At 43.2% G+C, this 21,489-nt stretch overlaps 1 protein-coding gene across 1 annotated transcript in view; it reads right to left on the bottom strand.

Annotated features, from left to right (window-relative positions):
• The window catches only part of LOC109834276 (kinesin-like protein KIN-7L), a 36,814-nt gene continuing 15,567 nt past the window's right edge, over nucleotides 243-21,489 (bottom strand). The window contains exons 6-8 of the mRNA XM_020402254.1: nucleotides 10,154-10,256; nucleotides 9,992-10,072; nucleotides 243-998 (exon numbers count right to left, since the gene is read on the bottom strand). Of these exons, the coding sequence (XP_020257843.1) occupies nucleotides 822-998; nucleotides 9,992-10,072; nucleotides 10,154-10,256 (361 nt within the window). The 3' untranslated portion in view covers nucleotides 243-821. The remainder of the gene's footprint in view (nucleotides 999-9,991; nucleotides 10,073-10,153; nucleotides 10,257-21,489) is intronic.

Below are 21,489 nucleotides of genomic sequence, written 5' to 3'. Positions count from 1 at the left end.
AGGTCGAACGAACGCAGAGCTGAAAGGGGGAGGCGAACGCAGAGCTCGCGGGAGGCGAACGCAGAGTTCAGGGGGAGGCTCGAACGCAGAGCTGTGCTGCCGAAGATCGCCTGGACCTCGCCGCCTGTGGCTTCGCCTGCGACTGCCGGAGCTCGCCTGCGTCATTCTGGAGCTCGTCGGAGCTCCTCCGCCGTCGGAGGTGAGTTTGGTCTACACCCAAACTAACACAATTACCTGTCAATACCTGAATGGATCAGGTGTATAATTCGATTATTTCTACTGTAAAAAGCAATGCAGCCAATTGACTATGCCCAGCATAAACAACAACTAGTAAGTATATCAGTGTATAAGGTGAAGAATAAGGGACAAACTAAAGAGAACTAACATAATAATTGATATAAACTAAAGCAACATACAGAGAGAATAATTATGTTCCGCATATCAATCTATAAAGTATGTGATGCAATCAACTAGAACTTAGTTTTGATATAAATATAACTTTCAGTAGACATCAATGTAATGTCTAGTACATTCAACAAGTGGTGGAACAGTGCTCAGTGCAAGGGAATAAACTAACCTCTTATGAATGAATACACTGATTGATTTGGATCAACAATCATAGAGTTCAGGTACCGGCATTGAAGATTTAAGATTTTCCATCATAGCCTTAGACTTGGAATACAGGGAAGTGATTAAGCCCTCATGTTGTGCAAATGCCAAACTGAATAATCTGATCTCTTCTCTAAGATCCTTCATCTTCAGTTTTTTGACTTTCAAGTCCTTCAGCAGGCTTTCCTTCTCAACTCTAGTTCCACATTTTGTTAGGATACTGAGAGAGCTTCATTAAGAGATGCTTCCTCCTCTCTCAGGAGGTTGCATTCACTTTCCAGGGCAGTATATTGTTGCTTGAACGTATTGAATTGTGATTTGTTCATGCTGAACTCAGATTGAAAACCACGAGATTTTTCCTTGGAAGCTCCTTCATGAAAGGCTAGTTCCTTCAGACAAAATATTAATTAGATTTGGAAAAGAGAAAAAAAATATACAGCTAACTACCACATCTCTTTGTAATGCTATGACAATATTTATTTCATCTAAAAGTTTTACCATTTCAAAAGTGACCACAACGTAATCAATACAAATCCATGAAATTTAAACCTGAAACTAACTGTGTAGTATGAGCAGAGATCTTATGATACAGTGATAATCTGAGAAATTTTCATAGCCTTTACACAAAGAATTACGACATTGTGGGTGTAGCAGAATATAGATTTATCTTCCTTTTAATGACTGAACAGATATCGACTATGTAGGTTGGTACCTGGTGTTAGGATACACCCCAATAATAACGCCTCTAACGGAGACGCAATACACAAAATAAAGGCACAAGATAAACCAGAGTACTCACAGATATACGTGGTTCACTCCTTCGGAGCTACTTCACGGTGCAACGATGACGCCAAATTCTTTTATATCCCAAAAGAATAGATCAAAGAGAACACCCTCTCTTGGTTCGATCGTCGATCGTTAACACCGAGCTGTGAGTGGGGACCTATCGGCAATTTTCGATGCCTACACTTCGGAGAGCGGGAAGGTAGGAGCTTCATTACCATCCTCTTCGAAGATCGCGGAGGTAGCATTGCAGAACTTGCCTTACCCTTTTTGATCATGGAGGTCGTCCACTGATCGTCTTCAATCAGATCGGGATGAACCCAGAGGATTTCGCCGTTTGGGGCTGTGTGTGGCACTCTTCTATGAGAGGAGTTGTTTCTGGGATGAGATTTCCTTAAGAGTTTAGGGCCCTATTTATAGTGTTTTGAAAATACTACGTACAAATAAAATATTATTAGTAGGACCTGCCACTAATAATAAATAATTGTGGGACCTGTCACCTTTTCCCATTTTTTTCAAAAATCGGCACCGAATTCTCAAATGTCAACAAAGGCGGCAGGGGTTGGCTGGCTGGGTCAAATAAGGCTGCGATTGACAATCTCCCACTTGAAGATTTGATTGAATATCAATCATATCTTCACACCACTCTTGGTTGCATCATCTGGATGTCTTGTATCTTTGGCGTCTTGCACGGTCCTTAACATTCTCAACGGAGACCATACGAGGCTACACACAGCCTCACCTTCTCGAGCGGAACTGGTTTGGTCAACATATCGGCTGGATTGTACCTCGTATCAATCTTCACAAGCTTGAGCTCGTTCCTGCTTTGCCATCTCCGTATGGCATGATCCTTTACGTCAACATGCTTGGTCCGAGCATGACATGCGTCGTTCTCTAACAAGTGAATGGCACTCTTACTGTCGCAGTGGATGAAGTATTTCTCAAAGCTTACTCCAAGCTCGAGAAGAAAAACCTTCAACCATAGCAACTCCTTTGCTGCCTCTGCTGCAGACACGTACTCGGCTTTGGTTGTCGACAAAGCAAAAGTATCCTGTAACTTGGATCTCCAACTTATCGCTCCACCACTCAAGATGAAGATGTAGCCGCTTGTACTCCTTCTCGAATCCATATCCCCGGCATAGTCTGCATCACAAAAGCCCTCTAGCTGTAAATCTATCCCGCCATACTCAAGACAACGGTCGGGCGAGCTTCTCAAGTAGCGTAGAAGCCACTTGACCGCACCCCAGTGTTGTTTCCCTGGATTGCTCATGAAGCGGTTCACAACTCCCACTCCTTGTGCAATATCTGGCCTCGTACACACCATCGCATACATCAAACACCCGACAACAGATGCGTATGGTATGTTGGCCATGAACTCATGCTCCTAAGCAGTCTCTGGTGCTTGCATCTTTGATAGCTTGAAATGACTCGCAAATGGCGAGCCCACTGGTTTAGCTTTCTCTATGCCAAAATTTTTAAGAATCTTCTTAATGTAGGCCTTCTGAGACAACCTCAGCCTCCGTGTTGATCTGTCTTTGATGATCCTCATTCCTAGAATCTGGTTTGCTAGACCCAGATCCTTCATCTCGAAGCACTCGGAGAGACGTCACTTGAGTTCCTCAATGCGGGCCAAGTCGGGACCTGCAATTAACATGTCATTAATATAAATCAAGAGTATCACATAGGATTCGTCGTATCTCTTGATGAAACAGTAATGGTCTGTGTCGCATTTGAGAAAACCGTTCTCCTTCATAAAGTTCTCGAACTTCATGTACCACTGTCGCGGAGCTTTCTTCAGGCCATACAAGCTCTTGAGCAGGTGACACACGAGGCCCTCCTTGCCTCGTTCCTCGAAGCCCACTGGTTGATGCATATAGATCTCCTCCTCTAAATCTCCATGAAGGAATGTCGTCTTCACATCCATCTGCTCCAGATGGAGATCTCGAACTGCCACAATGCTTAGCACTGTTCGGATCGTGGTCAACTTGATGACGGGAGCAAAAACGTCAGAATAGTCTATCACTGTTTTCTGCTCATAGCCCTTCACTACAAAACTCGCCTTGTAGCGTTTCCATCCATCGGCTTCATCCTTGACCCGATAAATCCACCGATTATGAAGAGCCTTTCGTCCTCTTAGAAGTTTTACGAGCTCCCAAGTCCCATTCTTCATCAAGGACTTTATTTCTTCCTCTATGGCAGACTCCCACTCGTCACGAGCTTTGCCGATCTGCTATACCTCCTCATAGCTCTCTGGCTCACCACTGTCAGTCAAGAGAAGATAATTCATGATGGAAAGGTACCTCTCTGGCACCCTTACATTTCTTGGAGCTTTGCGTATTACGATTGGCAACTCTGCTGGATCCTGCTGCTGTGCATTCCGCACGTTCTCTTGGTCTCCGTCTTCTATGCTGACTGGTATCTCACCGCCGTCCTCACTGTCAGCAATATCTGGAAAAAGAGGGGGAGATAGCTGACTCCTACTCACCTCTTTGGTCTTGTACACTTCATTCTCATGGAACACGACATCACGACTACACACCACCTTACGTGCATCGTGATCCCAGAAACGATACTCATACTCATCTTTGCCATAGCCAATGAAAGAGAGGTTCTTTGACTTTGGATCAAGTTTTGACCGGTTTGTAGGATTGGTCATGACATAGGCGTCACAACCAAATACTCGCAAATGTTCTAGCTTCAGCTTCTTTCCAGTCCAAGCCTCTTCAAGTATCCCATAATTGAGAGCCCCGGATGGCCCGTGGTTGATCAAGTATGCAGCAGTATTGATAGCTTCGGCCCAAAACCTCTTGGGCAATCCGAAATGGATCCTCATGCTTCTGGCACGCTCCAAGATAGTACGATTCATGCGCTCCGCCACTCCGTTGTGCTGAGGTGTGCCTGGGACAGTCTTCAGTCTCCGAATCCCACAGGACGAGCAGAAGTTCTCAAACTCCTGGCTACAATACTCGCCTCCATTATCGGATTTTAGGCACTTCAGCTTATTACCTGTTTCATTCTCCACACAGGCAAGCCACTTCTTGAAGATGATGAAAATATCTGACTTGTGCTTCAAAAAGAACACCCATAGTTTTCTAGTAGCATCATCAATAAAAATGACAAAATAAAGAGAGTTGCCAATAGATGAGACTTGCGCAGGTCCCCACACGTCGGTGTGCACCAACTCCAATTTCTGTAGTTTTGGAGTCGGTCTGGTCTTGTTGAAGCTCACCTTTTTTTGTTTGTCTAGGATGCAGTTCTCACAGAAAGTCAGATCGATCTTGTTCAGACCCGGAAGCATCTCTCCTGCGGCCATAATCTGCATCCCCTTCTCGCTCATGTGGCCAAGTCGTCGATGCTAAGTCATGCAGTCGACAGATGATGATGATGCTTGTCCTGCGGCAAGCAAGTGGTCAATCTTCCCGTTGGCGATGTAGAGAGACCCCTCGTGTTTGTCGTGTGTCACCACCAGGGCATCCTTGGATACCTTCCAGCTTCTCTGCTCGAAGGATACTCTGTAACCGGAATCAGTCAGTTGCCCGACTGATATAAGATTTCGCCTGAGATCCGGTACATGTCGAACATCATTCAGCGTCAAGGTGGTCCCGCCCTCCATATTGAGGGTATAATTTCCCTTCCCGAAAACCTTGTAAGGTTGATCGTCGCCAAGATAGACTGTCCCTAAGTCCTTCTTCACGAACGATGAAAGCAACTTTTGTTGTGAGGTTGCATGGAAAGATGTGTCAGAGTCGACAACCCACGCATTGCTTTTTCCTTCTAGGGATAGGAGAAGTGCATCTGAATCCGTCTCGTGCATGAGATTAGCTGCACCGTCAGCCCAATCATCCCCTGCTGATGCTGGAGCAGTAACTCTGCAGTCCCATGCAAAGTGGTCCTTCTTTCCCCATCTGAAGCACTTCCCTTCACCGTAACCATTCGGGTTAGGCCCTTTAGACTTCCCTCTGGATTTTGATTGGCCTCGTCGTCCCCTACCCTTTTTCTGTGCACGCCCTCGTGCCTCGACATGCAGAGCACTCTCACTGCTAGAGGCCTCAGCTCCTGAGACTTTGCGACGAGATTCTTCATCCAGAATTGCCCCAACCACTGTGTCGAGCTTCATCTTATCATTGCCATTAGCGTTGCTCACCGTCATCACCATATTCTCCCATGAATCTGATAGACAAGAAAGTAGCAGAAGAGTTTGGATCTCGTTGTTAAACTTTAGATCTACTGCAGCAAGCTGTTGTACCACAGCTTGAAATTCGTTCAAGAAGTCCGCCACGCGAGCTCCTTGCTGCATCTTGAGATTGAATAGCTTCTTCATCAGGTACACCTTATTTGAAATAGACGGCTTCTCATACAGCGCCTCCAAGGCCTCCATCAACTCCTTGGTGGTGGTTGCATGCGAGACGTTGTAAGTCACATGCTAGTGAAGGTTGAGTCTGATGGTGGCAAGTGCTTTACGATCGAGCACCTTTCACTTATCGTCGTCCATCTTCTCAAGTTTCTCCGCCTCTCCTTGGAGGGGTAAGAAGAGATCCTTCTAGTACAAATAGTTTTCTATTTGCATCCTCCAATACCTGAAATTTTGGCCGCCGAACTTCTTAATTCGAAGCATGTTGTCTTCAACTGTAGATCTTCTGGCGAAAGATTACGTATTTCTCGTATTTGTGAATAGAATCGTATTCGTGAATATTACCGTACATGTGAATAGTACCGTACACGTGAATAGTATCAAATACCTTAAAAGAGTAAATATTAATCTAACTTATTTTCTGATGTGGAGGATCCATTTTTAGTGGCAGCCACAGAGCATACGATAAGCAGATATACGTACTCTAAGTCAACTCTGATACCAGTTTGTTGCAGCGGAGTGAATAATAACGCCTCTAACGGAGACGCAATACACAAAATAAAGGCACAAGATCAACCAGAGTACTCACAGATATATGTGGTTCACTCCTTCGGAGCTACTCCATGGTGCAACGACGACGCCAAATTCTTTTATATCCCAAAAGAATAGATCAAAGAGAACACCCTCTCTTGATCAGATACACTCCAAGAACTCTCACAATCTCTCTTTGTGTTTTCTCTCTTACTCTTCTATGAGAGGAGTTGTTTCTGGATGAGATTTCCTTAAGAGTTTAGAGCCATATTTATAGTGTTTTGAAAATACTACGCATAAATAAAATATTATTAGTAGGACCCGCCACTAATAATAAATAATTGTGGGACCCGTCACCTTTTCCCATTTTTCTCAAAAATCGGCACCGAATTCTCAAATGTCAACAAAGGCGGCAGGGGTTGGCTGGCTGGGTCAAATAAGGCTGCGACTGACACATGGTTCAGATTTGGTGCAGTTAACTAGCCGAATGGTATAGAAAAATGTACTTAAGGTTCAGAATAATCGATGCGTACTCTCTTCCAGCTTTTTTTCCCTCATTTATCTCTTGTTTCTACAATTTATTTGTTTGCTTGCTTATTTTTAGGAAAGTCCAGGAGACTTATTGTCATTGTTAGGACTAGCAGGAGCTTCTACCGAAGTCTATTTTAAATAGGAGAGTAAGAGACGAAAGATTTTTTTTCTCCTGAACGAAAGATTTTTTTTCTCCTGAAATAGGTAGTCCCCAGGACTTTCATATGACAATCGTCTCCAGTTATTTACCACCTGATCTAAACCTCAGAAGAAATAATGAATCAGTAATAAATTTTGAAACGCTGTTCTACTTTACAATGATACAAAATTGCAAATTATTGTCACTTATATTGTCTGAAGTAGTGTCATGTCAGACTAGCATACTGAAAATAACAACAGGCTGTCTCAAGGAACTTCTTAACACAATACACTCCAGTTCTTTATTACTTGAGCTAAAGCTCAGTAAAAATAGTGTAGTCATAAATTTTGAAATGATGTTTTATTTTGCTATGATACAAAGTTGCAAATTAATGTCACTTTGTTGTGTGAAGTAGTATCATGTCAGAATCAAATACTGGAAATAACAAGAGGTGTTTGTCTATTATCATTCAGTACCAACAGCTACAACTACACTTCAGTTTTGTAGAATTCTTTCTGATTCTTTGGCGTTATGGATGGAACTAATTGTGTCAACAACAAGGGTGGCTTTTCACATATTATACCTGTCATCCAATGCTTAAGAAGATATAATGTAATTTGAATAAACAATTGTATCAGTATGCATGTATTGTTTAAAGAAAGCATTGTCATAATTCCAACTTCTCAAAACAGACATCTGTTGTTATTTATCAAATAAAAAAAATAAGACTTTATGTTGGTAATTCAGAAAATGTGTACAAACGAAACTGTAGTAGTGGTAATTGTAACTCACAAGAGATGCATCTGCAGAAGCAGCACGGTCGTGTTTTATGTTTGGAGTCATCTGAAGCATATCAAGATTAGTTATGCATCCCGTGTTCAATTGTAACCATAGGTCTTCATCTGCTACACTGGCAAAATTATCAGGGATGGGACTCAAATCAAGCGCCTGTAAACAGGATCTTCATTCGACGACAAAATCATTTGGTAGAACTCTGAAGGTAGGAGTTCTGAGGGCATCTCCTTGTGTTAAGTTTATCATTACTGTGGGATAATTCTCCACAGATGCTCCCGAAATCAGCACTTTCCCACAGAGCATATGATTTTTTTTACAGGTTCAATAAAATAATGTTTAAAAAAATATGACGTCACCGAGTAATCAACAGAATCCGAAATGTGTCGATAGTGATCAAAACTTTGCATGGGCAGCTTGGGACCTCAAGCTCAAAACATGTGGAGTATGATGGGAGCTGAGATGACTTAAATTTTACATGCATCGTGCTATTAGTGACACAATATGATGGTTGTCGAACTATACTTTGTAACCATGTTTTCCACCAAGTTAACTAGTCAAAATCAAATATCTCTATACATTATTAAAATTATTAGTCCACATCATTTTATGAACACACCTTCTCTTTCTACCTCACTTTTCCACTCCTCTGCCCCCCATCCTCGCCTCCCCGAGATCCCCACTCCCCCCTCCTCCTCACACCTTCATCTCCTATCTACCTTTCAATAAGTCTACCTTTCAGAGAAGGAGCACATGAGCAGAGTGTCATATTCATCAGGCATTAATAGTCTCATGTACGCGATGATTTGCACGAGGCGGATAACGCTCATGCAGTGAGAGTTGTGAGTAGGTTTGTAAGCAATCTAGGGAAGCAGCATTGGGAGGCCGTGAAGTGGATATTACGATACTTGAGAGGGACTACGGATATACCACTTGTTTTGGGAGAAAGGAGTTGATACTGTAGGGATACATGGATGCTGATTTCACCAGTGATCATGATACGAGACGAAGTACCACGGGGTATGTTTATACCTTAGCGTCAACAACAGAGAGTTGGGTCTCACGATTGTAAAGATAGTAACATTGTCCACGACTGAGCAGAGTATGTCGCAGTGACTGAAGCCTGTAAGGAGATGATTTGGTTAACCAGTGCCTGAAAGAGTTGGGTTTGAAGCAGAAAAACGGAGTTCTTTATTGTGATAGTCAGAGTGCTATACACCTTGCTAAGAATCCAGTATATCATGTCAGAACGAATCACATCGACGTACATTACCACTTCATATGCTCGCTGATAAAGGATGAGAAGTTACAGTTGGAGAAGATTTTGGGGAGTCAAAATCCAACAGATATGTTGACAAAAACAGTGACAATCGAGAAACTAGAGTTGTGCGTAACTTCAGTTGGCCTTCACACGTAGAAGATGAAGGCGGTGCCACATTAGGAGGAGGTGAGATCATCTAGTTGAAGAAAGAATTTTTTTCGGGGAGAAAAAGATGCTTGCGAAGATGGCGGGAGTTCGGGAGAGCTCGCTGATGTTGGTTTGGTCTTCAAGTGGGAGATTATTGGTTTTGGATGTGTGAAGACCAAAACCTAAAAATAAATCAACAACAGGAAAAACCACTGTTCGGTCGACCGAAGAGAAGATCAGTCGACTGACGTAACCCTCTACAATTATGAAAAGTTTCTGCTCGGTCGATCGACACTTATCAGTCGACCGATAAGAACTCGTTAGTCGACCGATGAGAGTTATCAGTCGACCGATAACATGCACAAGCAGTGCACAAGAAGAAACTGTTCTCATCAGTCGACTAACACAGAGCATCAGTCAACTGATGTTGAGTTTTCCAGCTTTCCAGATTCGGGTTGGAAACTGTTTTTTGTGCTGGGATTATATATAAACCTTAAACGTTTTTTGGGTTTGAAGTACATAAACAAGAGTGTTTTAAGAGGGTTTCTGAACACTTTGAGATCAGAGATCTTAGAGAAAGAGTGGCCATTTGCAGGAATTGTAATCTTCATCAATATTCAAGGAATTTTCTGGTGTGTCTCCCGAGGACGTAGGCACGTTTACCGAACCTCTTTAAATCTGGTGTTCTCTCTTTATTTATTCTTTTCTGTAAGTTTTTGTATTTATTTTGGTTTCTTGCTTGCTATACTTTTGACACAAGATCCGGAAGGGCACAGGTTGTCGTTTGTTGCAACCCTAACAAAAGCTTCAATTAATCACATTACAATTTAAAGACAACATTGTCAACCTCATTCACTTGAGCATAACTTGTAACATGTTTAGCTCCGCTTACAAACTGGAGGGTGCCTCTGGTTTCCTTTATGTGAACCTAACAACACTCATAATGTTAGCAAGAACTCAATTACAATGAAGAAATAAATTTTAGATAAACGAGTTGAGAAAAGAAAACCTCCTCAGGTGCTAGTTTGCAGGTTATTGAGGTCTTAGCATTGTCAACCAAAGCTGGTTGAAGTATGTGTGTTAGCTTACTATCATGATATGGAATGTGGGCCCTGAAACAACGTTTTCACATTTTATATAGAAAATTGTCACACACAATTAACTTAGTATTGGAATCCGACAACAGAGGATTATTTGACCACAAAGTTTAAAGGAGCCCTTCCGACTAGGTATGAGTGTATTAAAACAACTATAGTGATAAGATATTGTTTTGGGTATAAATTGTGCAATATGGAATTACTTAATATTAAAATCATGAGCTTCTTGTCAGCATTAGAGAGAGAGAGTGTGTTCGCGTGCGTACATGGGAAAAATGAAAGAAAAAATGGGTACGAACTAGCAAATCGTTTTGTCAAATAAGCTACCAAGAAATTAGTTAGTGGCTGAAATACATTCTGCTCTGGCCTCATTTTACTAAATGCCCTACCAACTGATAACTAGTATCTCCAGAATGAAATTCCTCTACTGAATAGATGAGAAGGAATCTCCTATTATGAAAGATAATTGATGAAATGTTCTATTTATTTTTGTTTCGAGTATATTGGTGGAATATTTCATTAAGTAAAACAATAAAAGAATGTGGAAACAAACTAACTACATGTTACAATATTACCTTTGCTTCCCATTTTCACTCAGCTTATTAATCACACTCCCATGAATCATTAAGCTTTTCTTAATATACTTCCCTTCCTTCAAACGTACTCCACCAACCCCAATCTTGGCTATTCTTTCCGACCCGACTAAATCTACCAAATTCTACATAGGAGATGTAAACAGAACTTACAAAAATGTGTTAGGGATTCAAACAATCAAATCGAACCCTTGCCCTTTCGGATCATGTGTTTGAGTAGGAAAGTAGGAAAAATCACAGCAAATAAAAAATAAATTCTTATAGGAAAGTAAACAAGAAAGAACACACCAGATTTAACGAAGTTCGGCAATCGTGCCTACGTCCTCGGGAGTCACACCACACAATTCTTTGATTAATATTGAAGAATATTACAATACCCACAAATAGGATCTAATCCCTCTGATATCTCTCTGAAGAATTCTCTCAAAAACTCTCTTTTTCTGATGTCTAATCTCTTCTAAGGCGTTCCATATAATAGAAAACCTAAAATCAAAACAAACTAGGAATTCTAAAACCAAAAAACAAAACGGATTACAAATCCTAATAACATGTTACCAAAACAGATTAAGAATCTTGTTACCAAAACAAATTAAGAATCATGTTACTAAAATAAATTAGGAAATCTGCTATCCAATAATTTTTTTGATTCCAGTTTTGAGTCTACATCTCTTAGACTAACAATCTCCCACTTGGAGACCAAAGCACAATCAACGAGCTCACCCGAACTCTCCCTTCTTTGTAAACATCCTCCTACACGAAAAAAAATCTATTCTTTAATTATCATCAACCCGACGATCCTTCTGGTGTGGCTCCGTCTTCATCTCCTACACGTGAAGGCCACCAATTTGTCAATGGTCATGGGGGAAAATATCTCTGTATAGTTCACTCCTTCCTGCTGTTGGAACCCCTTCACGATTAATCTGACCTTGTATCTCTTACTTCCATTACTCTCCTTCTTGACCCGATAGACCCATTTGTTATGTAAGGTTTTCTTCTGTGCAGGTAGTTAGACTAATTCTCATGTCTCATTAGTGTGTAAAGAATCCATCTCCTCTTGTATCGCATGCTCCCATTGCTGAGATTCACTCACTTGCATAGCCTCCTCATAGCACTTTGGTTCTTCACTATCTGTCAAAAGTAAATAATTAAGTGATGAGAGAAATCTGAGATACGGTTTGGGTACCGTAGATGACCTCATAAGCTCCACGCCCTGGGTAGTCGTGTCTGCACCTGAAGCCTCCTCCGTTCTTCGATCATAATTGACTTTGTCGCCCCCATCTGGAAGTTTCTCCAAATCTATGTACTCAGGTCCACCTGTATCCGTAGTGCTGCTCTTACTGCTTTGTCTATCATTAGCATTGTTCATGTTCTTGTACATCACCTCCTTATTGAATATCACATCCTTGCTTCTGATGATCTTCCTGTTCTTCTCATCCCAAAGACGATATCCAAACTCATCAATAATGTATCTAATGAATGTGCACTTCTATGACTTAGCCTCAAGCTTGTCCCTAACATGGTCACTGATATGAACATATGCTACACAACCGATTACTCGTAAATGTGAGAGATTGATCTTCTTGTCACTCCAAACCTCCTCCGAAATCCCGTAATCTAATAGAACTGATGGTCCATGATTAATCAAGTAAGCTATCGTATGCACCGCATTCTCTCAAAATGTCTTAGGTAAACCTGCATATAATCGCATACTCCTGACACGCTTCGTCAATGTCCTGTTTATCCTCTCTACAACGTCGTTTTGCTGCGACGTCCTTGGAGTAGTCATCTCCAAACGAATCCTATTTAGAGTACAGAACCTCTTGAACTCCTCCAGCTCGTATTCTCTACCATTATCTGATCTCAAACATTTTACCTTTAGATCTGTCTCGTTCTTTACCATGGTTTTTCATTTCTTAAAGATCCCAAACACCTCTGACTTATGCTTCATGAAGTATACTCACAACTTCCTCAAGTGATCATCGATGAAGGTGACATAGTACGTTAAACCGCCAAGAGAAGACACACTAGTTGGACCTCATACATCGGTATGAACTAACTCTAGCTTCTGAGTTTTAGGTGACCTTCCACCCTTCTGGAAACTAATTCTCTTCTACTTTCCAAAGGTACAGTCCTCGTAAACACCGACTTTCACGGAATCGATGCCGGTTAGCTTTCCCTATGAATGTAGAATCTTCATCCCCTTCTCGCTCATGTGTCCTAATCTATTGTGCCACAGATCTGTACTCTCTTTGCTAGCTACAATTGCGAGGGTGTCACTCGCATGTGAGGTGAGGTAGAGAGTTCCTATTTTGTTATCTCAGGCAACAATCATAGTACCGTTTGAGATATTCCACGAATCCTCGGTGAATGTCGAAACATAAGCTTCTTCTACAAGCTAACCAACCGAAATAAGTTTCCTCTTCAGCTTCGGTACGTGCCTTAATTTTTTTAGATTCTACTTAGAGCCCTTCAACTGTATTTTCACATCTCCTCTTCTAACAACACTACAGGGTTCATTATCCCCCAAATATACTTTTCCAAAATTCCCTGCTACATAGTTATGAAGAAACTTCCTATTAGCAGTAGCGTGGAACGAGGCTCCTCAGTCAATGACCTAAGAATCAGAATCGCTATCTATAGTGAGGATTAATGCATCCTGTATGAGATGAGCCTTCTGCTCATTCGCGTCCTTCTTTTGTGCTTTACATGCTGAAGACATATGACCCTCCTGACCGTAGTTCTAACATTTTTATTTGATAGGCCTAACTTTCGAGTTCAACCTCTTCTTGGTTGATTTCGACCGATTACTGTTTTGATTACCCTTCTTCTGGCTTCTACCTCTCTGCTCGAGATTTAAGACTGAATCTGAACCTTCTGATTCAGACGATTTCCTTTTAACCTCTTCGGATAGAATCATGCTAACAACCTCGTTTAGTTTCAACTTATCCTCTCCCGCCGAATTACTGATTGTAGTCACACAACCTGCCCAACTATCCGGCAACTATGATAGAATCAATAGGGCCTGTATTTCATCATCGAATATGATGTCTACGGAGATGAGTTGATCAACAATCGTGTTGAACTCGCTAAGGTGTATTATGGAGTGTCCTTCTGCCATCATAAGATTAAAGAGTGTCTTGACGAGATGCACCTTATTTGCGACAGACGGTTGCTCGTACATCTTCGCGAGCGCTTCCATAAGCCACACCATCGTCTTCTCCTTCAATATATTGTGTGTGTTTCCGTCGAAAGTTACCTTAGTCATTGATTTCATTAAACTTGAAACGTTACAAATAAATTCAAATGACAAAAGAATAAAAGATTATAACTTTCTTGAAAATAAACACAAGATCCGTTTATCGGCTTTTGCTTGCGTGGGTTCTTTGCCGGTGTCGGGGTTAATCCGTGGACGACCGCGAATCAGATCCGGTTGATGGAAAATTGGGCAGAGCTTCTACCTCACCAAGGGGGTATTTGCTTGAAGTCCTGAAATCGACAAAGCGAAGTCAGGGCTCTTCTCGAGATTAAGACAAAGCCTAATCTCAAGGAACGGACGTACGGGCTTCAGATCCTTCGAACGGCTTCTCCTTTGCTCCGAAGTTCGCCGGGATCTCGTTGACCTTTGCTGAAATTTCGTGCTCCTTCACTCTTCAATCCGGCAGCATCTCGTCCTCTTGATAAAATTCCAGATCTCGAAAATGGAGGCCTTTGGCTCATATTTATAGGCCTAGAATGCGGTTATTTGGATGAGAACAAGGGATTTGGCTCTATCTTCAGTCAATAACAGCCTAACCACGTTTGGGGATGATCTCAAGTCAGTTAAGAACCCCTGGAACCGATAAAACCTGCAAAAAACCAATTTAAAACTGTCAAAACGTGTTTTGAGACCTTCCTGCGTGGTAGGACGATCCGACCCGCGCTTGCGCGGGTCGGAATCATCCGACCCGCGCTTGCGCGGGTCGGATTGGTCCGTCTCGCGCTTGCGCGGGTCGGATCATTCCGTCCTGCGCTCAGCGCGGGTTCGCCGACTTTTTTCCCTTTTTTTGGTTTCTTTCTTCCGGGACTTGTTCTTGTCGCGTATTCGATAGATTTGTTGATTTGTATGCTCCGTCACGAGACCAATCGTTGAAAGCGCGTTGATTAATGTACGCGTGCTGATTGACGTGCGCGCGTTGACCGGCGCGCACGAGGTGGTTTGACGTGTGCGCGTTGACTGGCGCGCACGAGGTGATTGACGTGCGTGCGTTGACCGGCGCACGAGTTTGTTGATGTGTGCTCGTTGACCAGCGCACACGAGTTGGTTGACGTGTACACGTTGACCGGTGCGCACGAGTCGGTGGACGAGAACACGTTGACCGACACACACGAGATTATTTGACGTACGCGCGTTGACCGATGCACACGGGATGATTTGACGTACGCGCGTTGACCGGCGCGCACGGGCTGAATGGCGTGAGTGCGCCGAGCGACGTGTGCGAGCTGATTAGGTGAATCTCTTTGACTCACCTATTCATTGCTTCGGATTTCGTGCGGGCTCTCGTAAACAATTTTAGACGCCTACAGATACCCCCTCCAAAGTGTTTCAGCCTCATTCTTTTATAGAGGAGTCTGAAACGCTTTGGATATGATGGATCCCCACCTTCAGTCGGTGTTAAAGGACCTACAGATGATTTCGATTCTTGACTTCTCCATATTTTAGCGTATTCTGTATTTTGTCGAATAGCTAAGATTTTCTCGGTACTGCGTTTATCGCCTGACCGTTATTGAAGCCTTGAACCGGAATTGGTGAGTGGATTTTTTGTTGATATGTTATTGAGTTGACTTTTGGATCAATTGCAACGCGTTGACTGGCGTTGACCTAGGGCTACGCGTTGACCGACGTTGACCTTAGGATTTCGCGTTAACCTGAGGAGAACCAGTTTATACTCGTGTACTCCTGGGAGTTTCGGGAATCAGTTTAACCTCGTGTACCCACCGGAGGTTGCCAGGTTATCCTTAAGAATTATTATCTGTAATATTCTCTAGGAACTTCCTGTCAAAATGGGAAACAGTTTAGACTCATGTACCGTTGGAGTTTGGATTTCGAATATTCCAATAATAGGCGAAAATATCGCAAAATTATTTAGGAGACGGAATTGAACTCCGAAAACTCCCCATCTGAGTGAAAATGCCGTCAAATTATCCGGGAGATGAAATTGAACTCTGAACATTCCAAATATGAGCAAAGATACCGTGAAATCGTCCGGGAGATGAGGTTAAGCTTCGAAAATTTCGAAAACGGACGAAATCAGTCGGGAAATATAGCAAAACGGGCCTGAACTGGGTCTGACCCGCGTTCACGCGGGTCAGATGAATCCGACCCGCGTGATTGCGGGTAGGATTGATCCGACCCGCGAGCACGCGGGTCGGACACAAGTCTGACCCGCGGAACGCGGGTCGGAATTTGGGAGAAGGGATAAAAATCCCATTTTCTTTCTTCCTTCTTCCTTCTTCAAATTCGGTCCCAGCTCTTTTCCCCTCTCAAAATTTCGGTTTTCTTCACTTGAGTTCCAGTTCTTTGAGAGTTCCTCTTCCTCAAGAATTCTAAACAAATCAAAGCTTCCCCCTTTAAAACCCATCAGCTCCTCTTCTTCTCACTTGGATTCGAGCGAAGGAGAATTCAGATCTAGGGTTCGGGATTTTCTCCTTCTTCAAGCTCCACTCTTCTTGAAATTTGGGTAAGTCTTCTTCCTATTCCCTTGCTTTGATTTTAGTTAGTTCTTCATGCTTTGATTCAATGTTTGAAACCGTAGTTCTTGGATTTGAGCAAGAACCGAATTTTGGTCTTGGATTTTGATGGTGGCCGATTTTTTGAGCTTGATTCTTGAGTTTGTGTAAAGAACTGAAGTTGTTGATTAGAACTCTTTGTTAGCCAAAATTTTCACTGTCCATGGCCAAAACTTACTGTTCATGGCCGAAATTGGTTGACTGTTCATGGCCGAATTTTTCCTTTGTGTTGGCTCTGACCCTCAGGTTTGTATCTGATTGAGAATGAGGTTGATGACTGAATACGTGGTCGAACGGCTCCTCGAACCTATGTGTGGCTGAAAATTCTTGTTGAGGTCTTTGAGCTATTCATGGCTGAATTCATTTATGTGCTTGAACTTTGTATATAATTTGAACTCATATATAATTGAACTCATGTATATGATCGACTTCAAACTTTGTATATAGCCAAGCCCTTGTATATGATTGAACTCTTATGTATGCCTTGGGTTCAAACATGTGTAAGGTCGAGAATTAACTTGAATTCAAACTTGTATATAGCCAAGTTCTCGTGTATGGTTGAATTCTTATGTATGCCTTGATTCTTGTACATGATTGTATTCTTGCATGGTTCGAACTTATACATGATTGAACTCGATGCGACTGAATCCAACCTTGTGTGTAGTCGAAATAACTTGAGTCCCAACTTGTGTACACCTTGAATCCAAATTTGTGTATGACTCAAGAACTTTATATGCCTTGAATTCGAATTTATACATGACCGAGTTCTTTGGTTGGTCTTTATGACCTTTAACTTGAGCTGAGGATGTCGTATAGGTTTAACTGGACCCTTAATTGGAAAATTCCATTTTGTAGAATTTCAATTAAAGATTCACAATTTCCCTTTCAGTCTCTGATTTATGTATCTTGGTTCTCGATCTGACCGAACTGTTGGTCTTCATTGCAGATTAGCTATGTCGACGAGGAGATCACGCCTCCCGAGGAGCCGCTCAGCCACTCAGTCACCTGAGAGGGAGCACTTGTCTTTTACTGGTAAGCCTTTGTAATTTTCTGTTCATGAGTTCAAAATTCTTATATCATGCTGCATATCGCATACCCTCTCTGTCCTCCTTGGTGAGGCAGTCGGGAAGAGTTGATACCCTCCTTTGTGGGGGTGGATGCTTCTATATTACATCCCCGCCCTGTCCTCCTTAGTGAGGCAGTTGGGAAGAGTTGATACCCTCATTCGTGGGGGTGGATGCTTACCGGATACGTTTTGCTTGGTCAAAACGCGTCTCAAGGCCATATGGGGCGAGGATACGTTTTGCTTGGTCAAAACGCGTCTCAAGGCCATATGGGGCGATTTTCTGCCGTATTACGTTCCATAAGATAGGGTACATCACCGCGTCATGTACGTTATCTTGTGAATTCATAATACCGCTAAAATCATCTTGCCAACTACAAGACGACGACTCTATTTCACAGATGGGTGAAAAGAATTCAAGCCCCTTGTATTGTATTGACATTCCTTCATAAACGCGTTTGATGAACACGTCGTCTTGTTTCAGTTGAATATCCTGCAACGTCGTTTTCTCAATACGAGATAGATGGCCATAGGAGTAGCTATTATACTGCCGTTGATAATCCGATGTCAATCCTGCGCACTTCTCAATTCGCCTCGGACCTCCCGGATGAATTCTGCCAGTCGATACAGGAGGGAAGTCGTCGCATCACGCGTCAATTAATTACTGACGCACCGTTTGCTGAAGATACAGATCCCGATCATCCTTTAAGGAAGACCCATTACCTGTTCGGCGATTCTGTGACAGATCCCGATGTCATAAAGCTTGTGGATGAGCGGTGGCTACACAGTGACGGCATAACTTGCTTATATCTCCCTCCATTCCCTCGTCACCGTTCACTAACAGAATTGCGCGGGAAAGCGGTGACGCGACAGATGCCGTGGACCTTAACAGAGGAACATACCAGTATCCCTTGTGGGTACACCACCAGTCACTCACTTCCGGGTTCTCGTGGCAGAAGACATATTACAGGGTTACATCCGGGCGTGATGGGATTGGAGGACCCGCCTAAATGGGAGGTGCCTATAATAGCTCGCACTGTGAGGAATCGTCTTGCTGAACTAGGACGTGAACTGCCCATCGACCAATATCGATGCTTTGGTTGGTCTCACTCTTCAGACAAAGCATGGTGGGGTCGGATGACAGGTTATGTCCTCCACCGCTGGGGCGCTGAGTTAAAGTCTATAAGATTGTATGAAGCTATTCGGGCCACTCAGTACGGGTTACCGGTGCACGCTCTTCACTTCCTGGGGTTGATGGAACTGTATAATCCAGATACTAACACTTTTGTGACACGGAACGGAGAATTGGGATTACCCTTTCACGAAATGCACAAAGTCTCTGGACTTCAGTTGGGAGATATACCGTATCAGGAATATTTTCCCTCCAATCAGGAGCTACAAAAATTGAAGACTCATAAGCCTGACCGATATGACACCTTATGGGAACTCACGTGTCATTATCAAATTGCTTTAGCTGGCGCTAATCCTGTTGCGAGGAAGAAATCTCCTCAAATAAGCTTAAAGCAATTCTCCTGCTACTTGTTTAAGAATTTGGAGAAAACTGGTGAAGCTATTTGTGAACTGGAACCGTTGGCCCGTTCGGAGATTGACAAGTTAATTAAAAAATGTGACGCCCGTTCTTACACCATCGCGAGTGCCCAGGATCGATTTTGTGCAGGAACCAAGTTCAGGACTTTCTTATTGCAAGCAGAGAAATCCATCCATCCTAAGACCTTGTTGGCCGGCTATATTGCACTTTGGTTGAAGAAATGTGTGGTGCCGTATCAAACTTCAGATGCCTTGCCGATTGAGGTATTGTTTCCCGCTGTTCAGCTTGCTCATGGGAGAAGCCTATCTCTCTTGCCAGCCATAATCGCCGGTATTCATCGTGGGATTCGCCAACTGACCACAACTTTCACTCAGACTGAAGAGATCCCATCCGTGAAGATCCCTATGCCGAAGACGGAATTCCCTTATACCTATTTGATAGGATGGCTAGTTCTTCATCGCCCCGATTTGATGTCACCTCCTAAGAGTGCAGATCTGTCTACTCCTTTGCTACAACTATATGAGGAGTGTAAATGGCCAACTCGGACCTTCTCAGATATCAGGAAGAGTTTGCACATGCACAAGGGTTAGATAATCAACCCATGTCTTCCTCGATTTCCTGGTATATATAGCGGGATGCTTGCTGATGTAGAAGCACCCGGTACTGACCGGACCTCTCTCGATGTCGGCTGTTTCAGATGGCTCATGAACATACGGCCAGGCCATCTCCTTTTTCGAGTAAAGGAGCGCTGCTATTTTGAGCCCTATTTGCTATGCCGGTTCGCCCGTCAATTCGGATATGACCAATTATATGTCGGGAATCCGAATCCAAAGTTTCATACTTGCGGCGGACTAGTGGATGGCGTTCGCGCCTGGCTGTGGAATACAACGGGTTGTACCAGTGCCAAGTTCTCTCTGCCGAGCACTGATCGTCATTTAGAGCTCACATATCTATGCTGCAAATGGATCATGGCCGCTAACGACCCCGTCCCCCTGCGGTCGATTGAGGATCTGAAGACAGAAGTTGCATCGCGCATCGCTGCGAGGATAGTTCGAGAAGATGTATTGGAACGAAGGAGGCATGAAAAGAAGCTCGCTGGTCCCTCAGGCAAAGGTAAGCAGAAAATGAGGGAAATAGAAGAAGAGTCATTTTCTTCTGAAGAGGAAACTTCCGAAGAAGGTGAATTCGCTGCCGATGTTGCTACAGAAGTCAACAGTGGTTTTGAGGAAAACGCGGCAGGTTTGTCTGAATCTTTTTGTAAAGAACTATGGGACTTGTCGATTGCTGATCGAGCTCGTCGACTTAAAGCTCGTAAAAAATGGAGAATTTTGCCTACTTACAATAGGATGATTGTTGAACTTTCAAATGTAGATTCCGAGGAGGAAGAGGGAGGTGGCCTCGTTACCCGTGCCCGATCTCGGGCCATAGTTCAGGTGGGACCGCAAGTTAAGCCACCTGCCATATCGACACCAGATAAACCTGTGGCTCTCCAAGAGACCGACCCACAAAAAGGTTAAAGTTAACCATCAAGCGCCACACTAAACTTCAGACTTCTCAAACGGAGGTGATTGGCGATGCACCTGTTGGTGGAGAAGGTAATGTTTCAGTCATTGTCATTTTTACCAAGCTTCAACTTAGCAAGTTCTATGTCCCAGGGGGTCATGACGAAGACACGATGATGTGCGACGCCCCTTCTCCCGATATAGGCTTTTTTGGAGAGTCATGCTTTATGCCACAAGCGGATGAGGCCGTGAGCCAGATTTTGACGGGTGTTGGAACTGATTCGTCGATGACGATTGCTAGCCCAGGTACTCCTATTACTGGTAGTACACCTTTTAGATGGCAATCTCGGGTATTAAACGACTTAGAGCTCGTTCCCCCTCTAATTGCTTACATGTTTCTGGCTCTTTTAGAAAAGCTACAGGATGCGATTGTCGACGTTGGGATTGAAGAGCATTCCGTCGTTCCCGGAGGTGAACTTAATTCTTTCATTGTTGATTTCCAATTTCTTTTTCCATGTCTTAACACTTAGAATTTTCTTCAGATGTTCCAATAGAAGGCCCGAGTGATAGAGAAACCTTTCATCATACAGCCGATGCACTTCCGTCTGATCCCTTGCAAGACCCCTCGGGCTCTAATAACAGACTTCTTGACGACATGTTGTCAGAACAAACTCGCCGAGATGCTATTGAACCAGTTGTTGAAACTGCCGAACCGGTCATCGACGCCGTTGAGCTGGTCTTTGAAATGGTTGAACCCGTTATTGAGGTTATTGAA

Source organism: Asparagus officinalis, chromosome 3, assembly GCF_001876935.1.
Source record: "Asparagus officinalis chromosome 3, Aspof.V1, whole genome shotgun sequence".
Taxonomy (NCBI): domain Eukaryota; kingdom Viridiplantae; phylum Streptophyta; class Magnoliopsida; order Asparagales; family Asparagaceae; genus Asparagus; species Asparagus officinalis.
The sequence above is the reverse complement of the archived record's forward strand: the minus strand, read 5'-3'. Positions and strand labels throughout refer to the sequence as shown.